The 19,127-nt window shown below is 41.1% G+C and overlaps 1 protein-coding gene across 5 annotated transcripts in view; it reads right to left on the bottom strand.

The window, feature by feature from the left end:
- MAGI3 (membrane associated guanylate kinase, WW and PDZ domain containing 3) overlaps positions 1–19,127 on the bottom strand; it is a 194,052-nt gene that overhangs the window by 37,862 nt on the left and 137,063 nt on the right. For all 5 annotated transcript variants that reach the window (XM_074977889.1, XM_074977890.1, XM_074977892.1 and 2 more), the window contains 3 exons: positions 15,745–16,353; positions 11,737–11,768; positions 4,702–4,858 (listed from right to left, as the gene is read on the bottom strand). In XM_074977889.1, the coding sequence (XP_074833990.1) occupies positions 4,702–4,858; positions 11,737–11,768; positions 15,745–16,353 (798 nt within the window). The remainder of the gene's footprint in view (positions 1–4,701; positions 4,859–11,736; positions 11,769–15,744; positions 16,354–19,127) is intronic.

Genomic DNA, 19,127 nt, shown 5'->3' with positions numbered 1-19,127 from the left:
AAAAGCAGCCAACATGGATTCACCAGGGGCCAATCCTGCCTGATCAATCTGGTTAGCTTCTATGATGAGGCAACAGGTTCTGCGGACATGGGGAAGTCAGCGAAAGTGATATACCTTGACTTCAGCAAAGCTATTGATATAGTCTCCCACAACATTCTTGTCCCTAAGTTAAGAAAATATGGATTGGATCCTTGGACTATAAGATGGATAGAAAGCTGGCTTGACAGTTGGGCCCAACGCGTAGTGGTCAATGGCTCAATATCTGGATGGCGGTCAGTTTCAAGCGGAGTGCTGCCAGGCTCGGTGCTGGAGCCAGTGTTGTTCAACATCTTTATTAATGATCTGGATGAGGGACTGGATTGCACCCTCAGCAAGTTGGCAGATGATTCAAAACTAGGGGGAAAAGGTAGATATGTTGGAGGGTAGAGAGAGAATCCAGAGTGACCTGGATAAATGGCAGGATCAGGCCAAAAGAAATCTGATGCGGTTCAACAAGGGGAAGTGTAGAGTCCTGCACTTGGGGCAGAAGAATCCCAAGCATTGTTACAGGCTGGGGACTGACTGGCTCAGCAGCAGTATGATGGAAAGGGACCTAGGGGTTATGGTGGATGAAAGGCTGCATATGAGTAAACAGTGTGCCCTTGTAGCCAAACAGGCTAACAGCATCCTAAGGTGCATTAGGAGGAGCATTTTGAGCAGATCTAGAGAAGTAGTTGTTCCCCTCTATTTGGCATTGGTGAGGCCGCATCTAGAATACTGTGTCCAGTTTTGGGCCCCCCAGTATAAAAAGGATGTGGATGTGCTGGAGCAGGTTCAGCAGAGAGCAACAAAAATGATTAAGGGGCTGGAGCACAAGGCCTATGAGGAGAGGCTGAGGGATTTGGGCTTCTTTAGTTTACAGAAGAGAAGACTGAGGGGTGATTTAATAACAGCCTTCAACTTCCTGAAGGGGAGCTCTAAAGTGGAGGGTGAGAAAGTGTTCTCAGGTGGGTCAGGTGGGACAAAAAGGAGTAATGGTCTGAAGTTGAAGAGCAAGAGTTGTAGGTCAGATATTAGGAAAAACTACTTCACCAGGCGGGTGGTGAAGCATTGGATTGTGTTGCCTAGAGAGGTGGTGGCTTCACCATCCCTCCAGGTTAAGTCCTGACTTGAGAAGGTCCTGGCTGGGATGACCTGGGGGGGGGGGGGTTTGCTCGTGGTTGACGCATGGGGCTGGACTAGATGACCTCCTGAGGTCCCTTCCAGCCCTATGATTCTAAGTCTAAGGACATGATAGATATGATTTTGATAAGAAGAAGATGGGTAACATCTGCACAGCAGTGCTGAACTTTCCAAGGAGCTGATATAGACTTGGACCACAGTCTAGTGATCACAAATGTCAAGATAATACTCAAGAGAAAGTGTAAGACAGTTTAAGAAAAGAAAAGACATAGTGAGGCTAGGCGAGGAAGAAATAGGGCATGCGTAGAGCAGTGCTCAAAGAGAACATTAGGAATGAGGCCACAGAAAGACCTCGATAGAGTGAAAGGGATAGCCACAGTGATAGAAGAAGTAAGTGAGCAGACTGTTCTGGAAGAAGACAAGATCAATAAGAAGTGGATTATGCAGGAAACACTGACGCTGGTCCAAGAGAAGAGAGCGTTGAAAATCAGAAGGGATATTTCTGACAGGGTGGAATGCAATGAGATAAGGAAAGCAGCCAGAAAGGGTAAGGCGAAATGGTTAGAGGAGCAGTGTGAAGATATAGAGAGACATTACAGCAAACGTAAGACCAGGAAGGTGTATAAAATGATTAGGAATATTAATACGAAGTGGCAGCTGAAGCAGATAGTGATCAAAGATGAGAACGAAGGGCTGCTCATAAACAAGAAGATTGTGCAGCGATGAACAAGACATTGCACCTCTCTCTACAAAGCACAGTTGGACCCAAGTGTCTCAGAGACTGATCGAAGAACTGAAAGAGATAGTTCCATTGAGCACTGAGAGCGAGACTGAGATTTCAAAGAAGGAAGTCAAAAGAGCAGTGAAATGACTAAACAACAACAAGAGATCTGGAAATGACAAGATCACGGGAGAGATGATTAAATATAGCAGAGAAAGTAGGATTCAGGAAATACACTCATTATTTAATGTATCATGGAAAAAAGGGAAGGCACCTAGGGAATGGACAAGATCCATGCAAGTGACAATACACAAGAAACGAAGTGCACTGGAGTGCAAGAACAACAGAACAATAACCCTAACAAGTCATCTAGGCAAGGTGCTGATGATGATACTGACAGAGAGACTAAGATTGCAGACAAAAGAACATCTAGGGGATGAACAAGCAGGGCTCAGGAAAAAATACGAGTACCATACAGCGGATATTGGCGCTAAGATTGGTAGAGGATAAAGCTCGATCAAAGAACAAGAACATATACACTTGCTTTGTTGATTTCAGAAGGCACTTGACAAAACAGATTAGAAAGTGACTTGGGCAGTGTTAGAGTCATACAGAGTGGATAGCAGACTGATATGGTTATTGAAGGATAGTAATGACAATGCAGAGGCGAGAACATGAGGAAAGCTGAGAATCTGGTTTAGAATGAGTAATGGTATGAGAAAAGGATCTCTGATATTGCCCAGTATCTTCATCACACAACAAGAGTGCACGATGGACAAGATCAAGGAAGAGGTAGAAGGGATATCTGTGCATGGGATAAGATTTAAACAACTTGAGGTTCATGGATGATATAGTTATCATTGAGGAAGATGAGGAGAAGCCTGCAAAAATGGTGCAAGTGCTAAACGAGGAACGGAAGCAGAACAGACTGATTATGAACATCGATAAAACAAATACAATGGTGTTTGGAGATAAGGAAATAGGAAGGCAGATCTGTGTAGATGGGACTGAAGTAGAGAAGTTCACGTACTTGGGGAGCAACGTAACATACGTTCAAGACTAAGTAGGAAATGGGGAGTAAAATAGCGAAAGCAAGAGTGAGTTTGAAGGTGATGGATAAGATATGGAAAAGCAAAGCTATTAACTTAGGAACAAAGCTGAACATCTGGAAAATGCGGGCATTCAGCAGCATGTTGGATGGATGTGAAACATGGGTGGTAACGAAAGATTCAAAAAAAGGTTGTTATAGAAAGATCCCGAGAACAGGATGGGTGCAGAAGGTCACCAATGAAGATTTATATAGGAAGATACAGCCAAAAGAGAACCTATTACAGAAGGTTATACAATGGAAGTTACAGCCATTTGGGCATATTTGTAGAATGAATGACGAACAAAAAGATGAAGACCCTGATATTCGGCATAACAGACGGTTCAAGTAGGAGAGGCAGACCCCACACAGAATGGGTAGAAGATATAGTAGATTGGTGTGGAGCTGGTCTACAGAAACTAAGCCACCCCTCGCTGGACAGGGAAAGATGGAAGAAAATAGTGAGAGAGGCATCAGACACCAATGGTGCTGAGCCCATGATGGTGGTGGTTGATGATGATCTAACCCACAATGTTAAATTACACATTTTCCTCCAGATACGCTTTTGCTCTGCTCTATGGCCATTGAAGTTACGGTTCAATTATTACATAACAAAACACTGAGTATTTAGAAGTTGTACTTTTATTAAGTGATAATGATTCTGATTATTTCATTATGTGAGAAGCCTCTCTATAGTCAAAGTAAAGTCAAATTTCGAAGCTCGTACTTGAAAAACTGTAAGAAGTGTGGACAGAAAGAATGGGAGTAACAGTAATAAAATGTTGTCGACAGTTATGTAATATTAATAAGGTCAGTGTTGGAGAACCTAACTACTGATTTCCAGTTTCATGAATCAAACTTATCACTGGGTAATACATGTTTATCCAGGGAAAAAAGGTGAAGGTTAATTTTCCTCTCAAGTCAGATGTACTAAAATGAAGAGAAAGGAAGAAGCTGCTTATTGGGGTACCAGGCTAACATTTAGTACAGATGTTCCGTACTCCAGGCCACCTGCTTAGGGAAAGGACATTTTTCTGGGCATGGAAATTATTGCTTTATCCAGAACCAATCTTTCAGACAAACAATGCAAATCCCATTACCAGCATATTTACATCATTCTTCTTAAACACTATATAAATGTATGGCTGAAACACTGCATTTGTAGCATATTTGTTTACAGCAATAAATTCACAGGCAACAAGCCCTTGGTCTCTGGTGAAACTGCTATGCATCATGTGTAGTTCTGCAACCTTTTATTTTCACATTGCAGCCCATTTGCTGAGGCAGCACCCCCTCCCTTTTACTATAAAGCATTCCTGACTGGCTGTTGTTGCGAGTACTTGAATCCCCACAAATTCTTCCAGGAGTTGGATTTACTTTATATGGCATATCTACCATACCACATGATTTTGGTTCATCCAGTGTTTACTGTCAAATTAGGCAGCAGTCCTGTGTCTGCATTTGTTCTAAAACACTGTAAATCTTTGCTAGTATGCAGGCTATGCTATACACGTAAACAGAGTACTGAGTTTTGGTCTCAATGGTATCATTAGCTAGGATATAATCACACAAAATACTAAGCTTATTTTACCTCTTCATATTCTTTCTGAATATGCCCTGAAGAGCACCAAGCTTCAGACTTCCGTCTTCAAGTGGGTACCCAAGAAGGAAATACAGAACACATCCAGTTGTATTACAGCATATCCCCAGTATAAGAGGTCTGTGTACTTACGCTTATCTTCAAATATTGTCTTAGACTTCAGATAAACTTCTGAAGGATCTAGTTTCGGAGAGCCTGACCTCACAGCAGCAGGTGGAAATGGAATCGGCTGTGGAATGGAATCACTGATAGCCTCTAAGCTTCCTGAGTTTTCCTGCTTATCAGTTTTCTGAAACACAAATAGCAGAGTAAGAAAGGTATTGTTAAATTCAAACCTGTAAATAAACTGGTTTAAATACGTTAAAAAAACCAAGTAAAATAGTCAGCTTGTAATACACAGCATACAGCAACAACATTTACTCAAGTTCAATCCAGCAACTCTCAGTAAGACATGGGCTTCATACACTGTATGCTTCTGTTCAGCCTGTTCAAAATTTGAGGAAACAACAACTCTTCTGCCGGAGAATGGGCCTGGAAACAACATAGCTGAAGTGGTCATATTCAGTACATGAGCACAGTTATGTCATTTCCCAGGTACATTGCCTATATTGTAACGTTCCTTGTGTGAAAGCATTAATTGGTACATACAACTAAAGTCAATAAAAGGACTTAACATATGAAAAGGGTAAGGTTTTTATATTTTTCTCCCAGATGATCCCAGATCATCTTTCAGGCTGACACCTTCCAAACTCTGGTTTGCAGAATACTACAGGTGGGCAGCAGAGAGCTGTCTGGTCACCTTGTGCTGGTCCTCCTCATTCGAAACTGACAAATAGCATCAGAAAACTAAAAAAAAAAAAATTTAAGTTCTTCACCAATGTCAGTTTTCCAAATATGTATCTGATGCAATCATTAACTGTGGAAAATATAACTAACCAGCAGGCCCCATGTTTTCCACACTATGGAAGTTCTGAGTCCATAGCTTAGGCCGCCCCATACAATCAATTTATATGACTCTTAATGAGCTTTTTAAAGTGGTCTTTTTGAACATATCTTCTTTCAGAAGGGCACTGAACTATGTTAATTTCATTTGTTTCATCTGAAGGTGGAAAACATCATTAAGTAGGTTAACTTGGCATTTACAACTGAAAACAATTGGAGTATGTGTTCTGAAACTTTGCACCTTGTCAAAGCAGGTGCTGATCTCTGATCAGTGTAGAGATGGGCAGCATGGAGGTAAGGAGTTTTGTGGCTTTTTCTTACTTACCTTCTGCATGAAAATGGCAACAGAGTACTTTCTACACTAAAGCAATCTCACCAGAAAATAAGGGATTAGTGCACTAGAAAAGGAGAAACGCTCTCGGCCATTTTCTCTCCTGAGCAGCAACATGTTTTCAAAAGAAATGGATATTTAACACATGTAACATCTGTAATTAATTGGAACTGACTAAACTGCCGCAAACAAAACACAGTAGTAGATTGAGGACTTTTTGCTCAAAACATCTGAGCTATGGAGTTCCACTGGAGAAAACAAATATCTACCTATGTTCTAGAAAACGGAGAGCAAGTTGTTTACATTTGGCCCCCCTTTCGGTCCCTGCAATTAGCTGCCGCCCCACCTGGCTAAGAAAATTTCTGTTATGCTCACATGAAAAACAAAACCCTTTTGGCACGTGCCAATCTATGTGAGGTGGCAACAAACTGCAATGGTGCAAGGATGATGCACACAATGGGAGAGAGAATACCCACTGTACAGATGGAGGTAAAGTATGTTTGAAAAGCCACCTTCCACAGCCCTCCCAGGTAAGTATTAAAATTTAAAAATCACACTGTTTAAAGAGCCCTCCCAACTCCAGAAGTCCCAGGCAGTTCCTGTTCCTGTTTCAAGAGCCCAAACCAGCTTGGGGGTGGGGGAGGACAGCTCCCTGTCCCGACCCCCCATTTTCAACAAAATTGCACTTAAAAAAAAGCCTGGACATTCTTGGAAAGCTGAAACAAGGGGCTGTGCTGGTAAAAGCTTATCCCCACTCAGCAGCCTCTGCAAAATGTGAGAAGGGGACCAGAAACAGCAGAGAGGTGGGCCGATGAGCCAAGAGAGGGCCCCCACAGGTGCGGGAGGGAGGGAAGGAGAGAACAAGAAATTAAGATGGCTTTCTGCCAGCAGTGAGGCACGCTGCACAACACACGAGAACAGCTGCGGACAGAAGCTATAGGGAGGCAGTGGAGGGCTCCCAGGGGGAGTGGGAAAAGCCACTTGTGCTGCACCCCTCTTTTGAAATGTCATGACCCCCTCCCCCCGGGGATGGCCCCCACCAGTTTGTGCACACCTGTTCTAGAATCTGAATCCTGGAAAGAACTCTGAGATGCAGCAGGAAGCCAAGGGATAAGCATAAAGTCACAATGTTGACTTTCTGATGTCTGAGTTTGTTGCTAATGGTCTCTTTTAAATTAGTGCTCACAGTTTCATCCATTTGCTGCACCCTAGAAATTTTAAAATCTACAGCTCTATTCTAGCTCCTCTGCAGAAGCTCAGCATTCATTAGCACAGAACTGAGGTTTTGTTTTTATATGGAAGCCAGGTTCTGCTATTTTGCCTTCACTCAAGAGCCCTTTAAACAAACACCTCATCCTCGGAAGAAAATCACCCTGAATGAGAGGCAAATTATTCAGGAGGAATGAAAATAAAGTTAAAAAAAAGCTGAAACACTTAAAACCGCTCTTAAATATGAGAGCAGGAAGGAGTCAGAGTACTACACACAAGTTACATTGCAGGCATCGCCATGGTTTCAAATCCTCATTTCAAAAGGCATATATAGCAAGACGACTATTTGCTCTGGGCAGAAACCCAACGTAAGTTGTCTCCGCATGGCAGGGCATGTGTGTTTTAATATAAACAAAGTTAGAACAGATTCAGCTCTGCCCTTTTGAGAGCACAAGAAAACACTCCAGAAGGTTCAATAGTTTAAGAATTTTTTACGTCTACAGACATAAAATCTTGGCCTTTTTAAGCTGCACTAATTCACAATGAGAATGAATGCCACTGGGCATCTGATTTTATTCAGGGTAATTGCCACTGCACATGCACCATGTCAGGAATACCATCCCTGATGTTACCACAGCAAATCTGGTGGCTGACCGACATAACTTTGTTCTCACCCACAATTATTTCCAATTTGGTAACAATTTATATCTCCAGATTAGCGGCACTGCTACGGGAACCTGCATGGCCCCACAGTATGCTACCATTTTTATGGCCAACTTAGAACAATGATTCCTTAGCTCTCATCCCATTACCCCTCCTTTACTTACGCTAAATCGATGACATCTTTATCATCTGGACCCATGGTAAAGAGCCTCTGGAAGAATTCCACAGAGATTTTAACAACCTGTATCCTATCATCAATATCAGTCTTGACTACTCCTCATAAGCAACACATTTCCTGGATAACAGTACAGATCTCTGATGGTCACATCAACACCACTCTCTGCGGGAAACCCATGGACTGCTACACTTACCTACATACTTCCAGCTTCCATTCAGCACACACCACACAATCCATCTATAGGTCAAGCACTTACCTACAAATAGCATCAGCTCTGATCCTACTGACAGAGACCAAAAACTACAAGACATCTACCAAGCATTCATAGAACTTCATTACCCACTGGGAGAAGTAAAAAAACAAATTGACAGGGCCAGACAAATACCCAGAAACCAGCTACTTCAAGATAGGCCCAAGATGATCAGTAACAGAACACCACTTGTCATCACCTAAAGCCCCCAACTCAAACCCCTGCAACGCATCATTAAAAACCTACAACCTATTCCGGATCATGAGGCTATACTCTAGAAGACCCTAGGTGACAGGCCTGTCCTTTCCTATAGGCAACCTCCTAACCTGACATATTCTCACCAGCAATCCCAGGCTATATCACAGTAATACTAATCCTGGAACTTTTCATTGCAACAAACCCTGCTGCCAACTTTGTCCACATATTTATTATGGGGATACCACCACTGGACCCAACCATGTTAGTTACAAGACCAAATACACCATTCTCATGCACTTCCAGCAACATTATATATGCCATTATGTGCCAATAATGCCCTGCCACTATGTACATTGGACAGACTGGGCAAAACCTTTGCCAAAGAATAAATGGATACAGAGCAGACATCAAAAAACTCAATACACAAAAGCCAGTCAGTGAACATGTCAGTGGAGTGGGCCATTCTGTTAAAGACCTGAGAACTTGTGTCCTGGAGCAAAAACAATTTAAAAACAGATGGGAGCAAGAAATTTGTGAGTTGGAATTAACATTCAAGTTCGACACAAACATGTGGTATGAACAGAGAAATCAATTACTTCACGCATTACAAGGACTGCTTCCCTTCCTTTGATGCTTGTAATTATCTCAGGCAGGACAATTAATATCCCCCCGCCCCTCATCCTCCTATGTCAGTTTTTATTGCAATTTTTTTTCTTTAAGTCCTCCATAATTATGTCAGTCTCTATTGGTAGTGAGAGTGATCTGATGAAGTGGGTCTGTCCCATGAAAGCTCATCACCAAATAAATAATTTTGTCTGTCTTTAAAGTGCTACATTTCTGCTGTTTTGTTTTGATGCACTATAATGTTATTTAAGCATTTTTACATGTGCTCAATATAGCATATTGACATTGACCCACAGGTGTTTTAAACTGAAAAGTTTTTATCTGGAAAATAACTTTTCATCAGTCTTTTTTCTGTTAAGGAATTAAATTAGCAAATGTTTTGCAGTATATGTATCAGAGGGGTAGCCGTGTTAGTCTGGATCTGTAACAGCAATGAAGGGTCCTTTGGCACCTTATAGACTAACAGAAAAGTTTTGAGCATGAGCTTTCGTGAGCACAGACTCACTTCATCAGATGCTGGTCATGGAAGTCTGCAGGGCCAGGTATAAATGAGCCAGAGCAAGGCTGGGGATAACAAGGTTAGCTCAGTCAGGAAGGGTGAGGCTCACTACCAGCAGTTGATCTGGAGATGTGAACACCAAGGGAGGGGAAGCTGCTTTTCTATTTAGCCAGCCATTCACAGTCTTAAACAAAGGCTTATTTATACCTTATCCTGCAGATTTCCATGACCAGCATCTGATGAAGTGAGTCTGTGCTCACGAAAGCTCATGCTCAAAACTTCTGTTAGTCTATAAGGTGCCACAGGACCCTTCGTTGCTGTTGCAGTATATGTTCCCTTTTAAATGTGGAGAGCTGACACATTCTTGTTATCTCTATCATTAACTGCCAGCAACAGTCTTGCCTTCAGGTTAAACATGAATTAACGTACTTGTACAGTGCAAACATGGCTAAGAATTTACTTCTATACCTTGGGAATGGAGCATTTGTTAAAATGAAGTGAACTGCACTGCAGAATTCTTCTTGCTGAAATGATAATTCCGGAAGGCTTTTTCTACCTCCATTAGAAGGGCATTTATGGGTTTTAATGAACCCTATGCTGAAAAGCAGTCTCTTCAACAACATAAAAACATAAGGTTCCCTGTTAACCTTTATTCTTTGTTCTCCAGTGTATTTCATTATGTGAAAGGCTGTTGAAGAGGGCAGGGATACCTGAGTGGTTTGAGCATTGGCCTGCTAAACCCAGGGTTGAGAGCTCAATCCTTGAGGAGGTCATTTAGTGATTTGGAGGAAACAGAATTTTCTTTCCACAAAATCCAATTTAAATCAAAGACATCCCTAGTCAACCAATCTTTTCCAACAACAATGAATGTCAGAAACAAGGACACCTTCACGACATTGGGAAATACAGCATGCCTACTCAAACCTAATAGTAAAGGGTGATAAACTATGCACTCAAGAGGGGAACACAGAAGTTTATTTTTGGAGATTTCCCATAGGTAAAAAAAACAAAACAAAATTCTTTCAAAGCAGAATGCAAACTTCTCAAGGAAGCTATGAACACACAGCGCATGCAATTAGAAGAGAAAAATGAAACATGAGTTTTCCTTTCAAACAGCCACCCTGCCAGCTTTTACAAGGGACATTAATTTTCACCAGGTAGCAATGCAAATGATTATTTTTTATTTTTTTTTTAATCAAAACTGACTCCTACAAAGACATCATGACGAGGGTGACAGACTGGAGTGTGAAAATCGCATAAAGTACGTACAAGGGCAGGTGTTCTATTAGGGGTTTACTTTTTTTAAATTCATACATGGTTTTCAGATGTAGTTTAAGTGTCAGACTCAGGAACATGAAGATACTGGAGTCAGAATGTGGTGTTTACTTGCAAGCCACCAAAGCTATCTGCAACCTCACAATCAAGCTCTTTGTACCTTTCTTGTTCTTCCCTGATTCACTAAACCTGGAAATGATTCCTACTTTGACAAAACAAAACAGCAGAAATGTAGCACTTTAAAGACTAACAAAATTATTTATTCTGTTACTATCCTACTTTGACAGTGAATGATGACTGATTCAGCTTCTCTTTTAAATGATGTTGGTACTTTAAAAGGAAGCTCACAGCTGTGTTCAAGGCTGCTTCATTTCTTGCATGTCTATCAATATGAAAAATCCTGCACTTCTCTAAAGGCAGAAGCACAATAATCAAGTTATTCGAGTTTCTAGACAGGGCACACAAAGGTAGCTTCCCTTTCTCCCTATTAACCATCACTGTCAACGTAGTGAGAAACAGTTCCGTATACTGACGTGACGTGCACAATAAACTGTGATCCTTAGAAGTGATCTCACTTACTCCCGTGAGGTAGAGGGTAAATACAATTTCACCAGATACACTGGAGGCCTGTTTCTGATGAAAGAGAAAAATAGGAAATTTTTTCCTTACAAAGGTAACAAGCAAAAGCCCCATCCAAAGATGTGGAGAAGCAGAATGTAACTGGACGACTAAAAGCCACAAACAGCCTGGTACAGCTGATCAGAATTCCCTGCATCTTGTACAAACAGTACAGAAATCAACAGATGTGTATTTTAGCACATTCCATGCCAGTCTGGCAGAGGACACCTGTCCCTGAATATATAAAATAACTCAGGGATGAGTAAGTTAGTTAACTGGTTGCTGTGGAGACCCATAAATCTCTTATTTTGAGTGTGAAAAAACCAAGTCCATCCATCAGCACTGAACACAAACAGAAACCGAACAACATCAATACTCACCACTTTCGCAGCTTTAGCAGGTGAGGGTGGACCTAAGAAAAACAGAAAAGTACCTAAATATGAGAAGCAACTATTTATTAAAAGCCTCACCATTCCACATCGAACAGATCCAATACACTCAACTCTTACTCTTGGCTTGAAACTAAATATTTTTCATTCACTTCCTCTGTAAAGGAATAAGTTTTATAGTATATTTGAAGATTCTTTCCAAATTCTAAGTGAATATTTACTTGGCCAGCAATACTGACTGGCAGAGGACCCCTTAATTGAAATAGCCCCAACATGAAACATTCATTTCTAATGCTGCCAAGGCTCATGGTTTGATGAGATTTACTAAGGCAAGCTAATGAGTTTGACAGGTAGAAAACAATTTACCCACCATGGAAATCCGATTTATTTCCTCTTTGCTAGTCCAACTGGCAATAGTAACACATATAGCAAAGACTTCGGTGTCCTCGCAAACACTTGGTAGGTGTTTTGAGGTGGTTTTTCCTGAGGCTGAGAGAAGAGCCTGAAAGAAGCTGCAAGGGTCAGATTTCACCTCACAAAACACTTCCTGTAATACTGGTCATCACTGACAAGGCTCTGTTGTGCTGCCCACGGGGCCATTGTTGAATCTCTGGTAGCTTTCCAGATGAACATATATTAAGGAAGAGGAGCTCTCATGATAGTTGCTTGTTCTTCCAGGTTCTCACTCAAAAACGAATGAAGTCAATGGTAATCCGTTCGTTTATTTATTGGGCATTGGATCAGGCTCTTGCCTATTCTTTTCCAACTGGGTTAAATATGAGCTAGGCAAACGTGTTCTTTTTTAGTCTCTCCACCTTTTGTTATGTTTGAGCAGCTGTCTCATAAGGTTACAGTTAATAGTACTCACTGCCATGCAGGGCAGCAGAGGTGTAGAAAGTATCCAAAAAGTTTTAAGTTATATGAGTAAAAGTGCAGCTAGGATGGATACAAGTTACCGGTGTCTCCCCGGAAAACTACATGAGAAAAATTACATGCACACCTCACATCTAGACTGTACTCAAGTATCCAGAAGTGGTGCTTTTCCCACTTCTGCAGGGCATTAAGGGTAGAAGGGGGGCTTTCAGGGTTGGTGACCAGCATAGCATCTTTACCATTTATAAATATTCACAAACCACTAGTCAACATGAAAGTAGCTACAGTGGAACTGAATTCTGCCCTCCTAAAATGCAGATGTGAACACTGTGCTTGATTTCTGCTTATCAGAAAAAAGGCAACTTTATTATGCTGGCCTCCAGAGTATTAACAGGTAGTCAGTCTATACCTTAGAGTAGGCGACAGAGGGAAAGTAAATGCTGTGGTTGTTTAGTTGGGAAAAGCAAATCAGATAAGCACTTTTCCTCTGAGCAGAGTGCTGAAATGGCTACAACACAGCAAAATGAGTATAAACAATAATACAGGAATGATACTTTACTATAAATCTTATTTGCTCCAGCCAGCACTTCTGAGAGGTGTACAGAGAAGCAGAGACAGAAGAGTGAGCAAAATAAAAGCTTCTCACAGTTTGCTTCTCACAAAAGATACCCTATTTGCTGACATGAAGGCCATTCTAGAGTTAACAGCAATTCAAACATCAGCTGCTCAGAAACAGTCTAGAGCAGGCATGTCAAAATTAGAGCCTACTGAGGGCCGCACAAATGAAAACTGATAGCTTTCAGGGCCACCAAAGAAAATGTACTTCTTTTGGGAAGGTGCAATTATTTATTTTTATAGATTATGTTTTAGGTATATTTTATATTTCTTCAGGTCTTGTTCGAACATAATACAATAATATTGAGAATTTAATCCTTAATATGAATTTTGACTGCCTTGTAGGAATGGAGCCAAAATGTACATTTTCTTGGTTCAACAGAACACATAACAAAAAAGGTTAGTTAAGCATACATTTCTCTGAAACCTATTGCTTTCAGTGACTGATAACTGCATAGAAACACGTGAGAGAAGTGCCAGGTATCACCAGCTTAAAACAAAAACCCACACCTGAATTGTGCCCAGAACACCTTGGTTCTTAAAGTCTAATGACGTCTTTTCTGGAGAGTTTGTCTTCAGAAAACCTTTCATACTCAGGACAAGACAACCCAAGCAAAAGTGTCACCAAACACTGCCACAAATCTCCCCTCACCGATACGCTAAAGGGCAGATGGGCTGGCAGACAGAGGGTGGGGCCTTGATCGGGCTGGCACCCAAAAGGGGACGTGGCATCTTGAGAGGCGGGTGCTTCGCTAAAGCATTGGCACCTGGGGCAGGGCCTGGACTAGCTTCTTTATGGCTCAGCCATTATCTACTGCCACTGGCACCATCTGAATCCTTGTGAGAACTGACTGGGCTTGACCCCTCTGTGAGAGCCCCTAAGCACTTACCCTCAGAGTGCAGTGACTGGTGACCCCCTCAGCCTATGCTGGCGGTGCAGAAACTTAGCGGGGATAGTTTGTGCCAGCTGGACAAACATGAGCAGCTGGACAGGTGTGGGCAGACTGACCCCTCCCCCCTGCCAGGAGCTGTTGTGGCAGCCTTCTGAGGCTATTGTAGTTGAGGGATGCAAAACAAATTCAATCAGGACACACACAGCTCACAAGCCACATGTTTGTCATGCTTAGTCTAGAGAGAGACATCTCTTAGGACAATGCTCTGGAGAAGAGAGCTAGGATGGAGGAATTCAATTCTTTTTCTGACTATGCTGAATTACTGGTATGACCTTGAATAGAGCACTAACTTCTGGGTCTGTTTTTGCAGAGGCGGGGCAGGGGGGTATTCATTATTGTAAACCTAATTATTATAAATAATTAAGTATTTTGAGATGTTTGGACAAACCAGGTCATATAAATGCAAAACGTTATAATTACTACATTATGTATTCTCAAAAATAGCCAATTATTTTATGGGCTGATATTATACACTGTTTTTGTGGCAAGCCCTGTGAGGGTCTTGAATAAAACAGCTTGTGCTCTTTTTGTCTGTCTCTGTTGGCAACATAAAGGGTGACAATATCTGCAAGATATACTATTGCAGCAACGTGCAATATGCTAAGTACTAAACATCTTTAAGTAATGTGTAAATATGCTCAAGCTTCAGGTAACAGATATAAGAAAAAAAACAAGGAGTAGAGGGTACCAATTACCTCAGTAATAACCAGAAAACTGCACAGAAAGGACCCTGTCTGGCAGTGAGCAGCCCGAACCTTCAGGCAAATGGATGTTACTTATCAGCTAGTGTATATGTGGAGACATCAAGCCAGACAGCTGGGAGGAGCTGGCAGGAACTATACAAGGGCCTTCAGAATGGTGAGTTGAGGATCAGACAGCTAGCAAAGGAGAAGCGAGCCCACAGAAAGCACAGCAAGGACGTGCCAGACATCCATTACATATGCAACAGATGCAGCAAGGACTGTCACCCTCATGTGGGTCTTCACAGTCACAGCCGACACTGCAAATGAGGATGCCAAACGGAACTATGAAGGGCGCGTTCCATAGTCTACGTAGACTGAAGGATGCTACTACTATATATGCGGAGAGCAGACATTCCAATCTGCAATGAATGGCAATCAAGAGAGATATATAGAGACAAAAAGGAGAACTTTACAGAGTTCCAGGTGGCCAGGCCTGTGTTATCTTAAAAGAGGCTTCCCACCATGACACCTGTGATCATTTTCATACTACAAACCAAAGCCTGTCAAAAGCAGACAGAAGAAACCTGATTTACTGCTGTCTTTAGGTGATATATAGGGCATACACCCTTCACCCTAATATTCCCTGAAGAGAGATAACATGCTGTGTATTCAGTAGCAGCTAACAATCAAACCTGCAGTAGACCAGAACAGGATGCCCAATACCAGGGGTGTAGTTGAAACTTAGAGCTATTTAGCAAATTGAGTTGACAGTCCCTTTTCTACTTACTGAAGATCTGTACAGTGCTTAAATACCGCATTCTTAATACCTTCATATTAGACAGGTTATACTGTAATGAAGTATCATTCCTACTCACCTCCCCTTAAGATAAGCAATGGGACTTCTGCTCCCAATGGAAACTGCTTCAGCACTTCTACCACCTGCAGATGTGTCAAGTTCTGTACGTTCTGATGGTAAATCTCTCTGATTACATCCCCCTTTTGAAGGCCATGGCACCACTGGCTGTCTAAAATCATCTTCACTTTCTGGCCTGTAGGGCTGTCTGCGATTGCAAACCCAAACCCTTTAGGGCCCTTGACCAGAGGAATAGTGATTAGTTCTGACTGGGAGCCTCCTGTAGAGGGCATGGAGATCCTCTGTTCAGTTGGGTCCATGGAAGGGCTGTTCAAGCGACCATTGACCAAAATGTGACCTGGTTTCCCATTCTGGTCTAAAATGACTGTTCCAGGTATTAAATCTTGGCTGGTTACACAGACATTTCCCTTGTTCACTGGTTGGCCATTGATAATGGGTGTAGCTGAAACAATGTCTACAGCAGGGTCTTCGTTGTCGTCAGGAAGTGGGTAACCGCGACACAAAGTCATATTCACATATTGGTTAACAGGAACTAGCTGAAACATCTGCACAACATCTGCATGGGTATGGCCAAGGACACAGTTGCCATTTATGTCTACAATGACATCACCTGTTACAAAAATGAGTTGAACATCATTAAAATCAGAAACCAAACCATATCTACTTTTCATATTTTCTAATTAAAGGCAAAGAATGAACCAATGACTATCCCCTTAGTAACTAAAAAGCAAGCGTCTGGACAATTATTTAAGATTGTAATGATTAAGGGGTTGTGTCATTCCCCTTACCCACATGATGCCAAAAAAGTAGTTATTTTCTCTTAGCTGAAAAATGGACTAAGTTAAACACAGTTCTAAATATATAAAATTTAATCTGCCACAGATTTAGAGAATGACTCTATATGGGCTTCAGAAAAGGCAACAGTGCATACATTAGCGCAAGCAGCTGTTGTAATCTTTAATTCATATTATATAACAGTCTGATTATGATTATTGAGTTCAATCAGGTTTTTTTCCCCATTGGGCTGGCTGAACTCAAACTAAGATTCAAAACATACAGGTCCCTGAGAATCTCTTTGTATTTTGATTTTCCTTTGATGGAAAATACATTCTCATTTATGCATATTAAATAGCAGAAAGTTAACATTTTGGAAGTCTGTTTCACCATGTCTATATGCACCTTTGAACATGGAAATATTTGCAGAGAACAAACTGGCCAATCACTTAGGCTTTTTTTTCCCTCATAAACAGTAACCCTTATATAAGCATAATTATGTATGGACATGTTTGTGTGTGTGAAGATCTCTAAGCACCATATGATAATGGTAAAGTACTATCCTCATTTTTATATGTGGGAAAAATGATAGACCAGACATGTACTTTGCCAAGGTCAAAGCACAAGTCAGCAGCGCAGTTAGGAATCAGCAACCAAGGGTGGTTTTTTTTTTTTACAAGATTAAGTTACTATCACACCACTATTACTACTACTACAACATAACACTATCCAGTTATTTTCTTACCCAAACAAAGTGCTTCCAATAGACAGGGATATAGGAAGCAAATTTTAGCAAAGGCAGTATAAATTATAGGTTTCAAAGACCATTTAATTAAGCCTTTGTAATTAATATACATTATGTGTTTAATTCCTCACAGGGTTTTCTCAGCCATTTTCCTCCCCACTTGCCCAGTCTGTGTTGCTGTGTTCACTCCTGCTTCTGTTCCATTGTCAGTTTTAACATCTGGCATTTCTCTTCGGATAGCGACCACTCAGAACATAAACATGGATCCAAATTTGCTTTGAAGCAAAGAAAACGTTCTGTTTTGACCTTACATGTATACAGGGAGCAAAGACCATTCAGTAGCTCAGACATAAATCTCATGATTTTTTTTTATATCAGTTGTTTATACAAAAGATTATTCTTTTACCGCTCCTTTAAAAAGCGGGCAGCACAGCTGAAATAAATCCTTACTTTCCAGGGTGAAGACCACATAGTCACAAGTGTTAATGGAGCAAGTAACACAAGTCTATTATACAGCACTTTTCATTAACAGATGTCAAAGTGCTTTACAAAGGAGATCAGTATCCTCTGTGCACCATACTCCCCATCATTTTACAGATGGGGAGGGTGGGGCACAGAGTAAATGGGATGTTCCCAACTCACCCAGTAGCCTAGCAGCAGAGGCAGGAATAAAATTCAGGTCTCCCAAGCCCCAGGCCTGTCCTCCAACTACTAGACCTCAGGAAGCCACAGGAAGTGTTTCATTCAAATAATGCAATATTGAATAAGTATTCCACTGATACATTGACAAACTGTTTTACACTTTTTAAAAATTTAAATGAAAGAACTTGAGAAAAATGGAGGACAAGCAACATAGAAAAGGAAGATGTAAGACAAGTTCTTCCACGGCCTTCACATAAGCAATTTAAACATACAAAAATAATATGCCATGCCATATAAGCTTACTGTTATGTCATGTATGGGTAAGATAAACCAGAATTTAAAATTCAAAAATCCTCCAAGAATGAGGAGCAGCTGTGACCTTTCCCAGCCCAGCCCAAAACTGGGAAAAGGGGAGACAGGGAGGGAATCAAGAACTGAAATAGTACGTGTCAACAGTCTTGAAGTTACCTCAATCCTTTAAAATAGTGGTTACTACAGGTGCCTTTGAGGGGGAAAGCATGTTCCTGAATAACCTTATTGTTTATTATAAAGGCTACTGGGGGAAATCTCTATTTACTGTATTATTCACTGGTATTAATTAACAAGCACTTACAGAAGGTGAAAATCTTGCTTGAGCTGAAAAATGCTGCTCAGTGTTTGACAGCATTTGAGCAATGGAAACAAAATGCAGTGCTGCTCAATCTAACTGTCCAGTCTGCACTGTACAGGAAGTACAGCTACCTGCATTTGTTTAAGACACTATTGTCTTTATGGAATCAAAGAGTTAAGTGATACAGGGACTAAAAATCCTAGTCACTACGCAGAAGGAGTTGCTAGTAGCATCCAGTCCGTACTGTCCTTGCTTCTGTGTTCTGTACAGAAAATGACGTACAGTTCACACATCTCAAAAACCCAAATGCTGAGGACTAAAAAAGTCTCACCAACACACTGAGTTCTTAACATTTTTTCCATTAGTTTCTAACATGTTTTCATTCATTCATTCACATGGCACAAGAACTACTCAACTAATCTAAAGAATCCAATGGAAGACCATTTACTCAGTGCCTGAAATTCCTCAAGGCTCTCTAAGCACATGAGTTCAGAGCTAAATTATTAAGCAATCTAACACAGGTAAAAAAAATTACATACTGACACCAACTGAATGTGTCATACAAATTATTTCCCTGGTAGCAATAATGATTTGGTGAAAGGAACAGAACACT

This window comes from Carettochelys insculpta, chromosome 26 (genome assembly GCF_033958435.1).
Source record: "Carettochelys insculpta isolate YL-2023 chromosome 26, ASM3395843v1, whole genome shotgun sequence".
NCBI lineage: Eukaryota > Metazoa > Chordata > Testudines > Carettochelyidae > Carettochelys > Carettochelys insculpta.
Note: the sequence above shows the minus strand (reverse complement) of the source record. Positions and strands in the feature narration are given on the sequence as shown.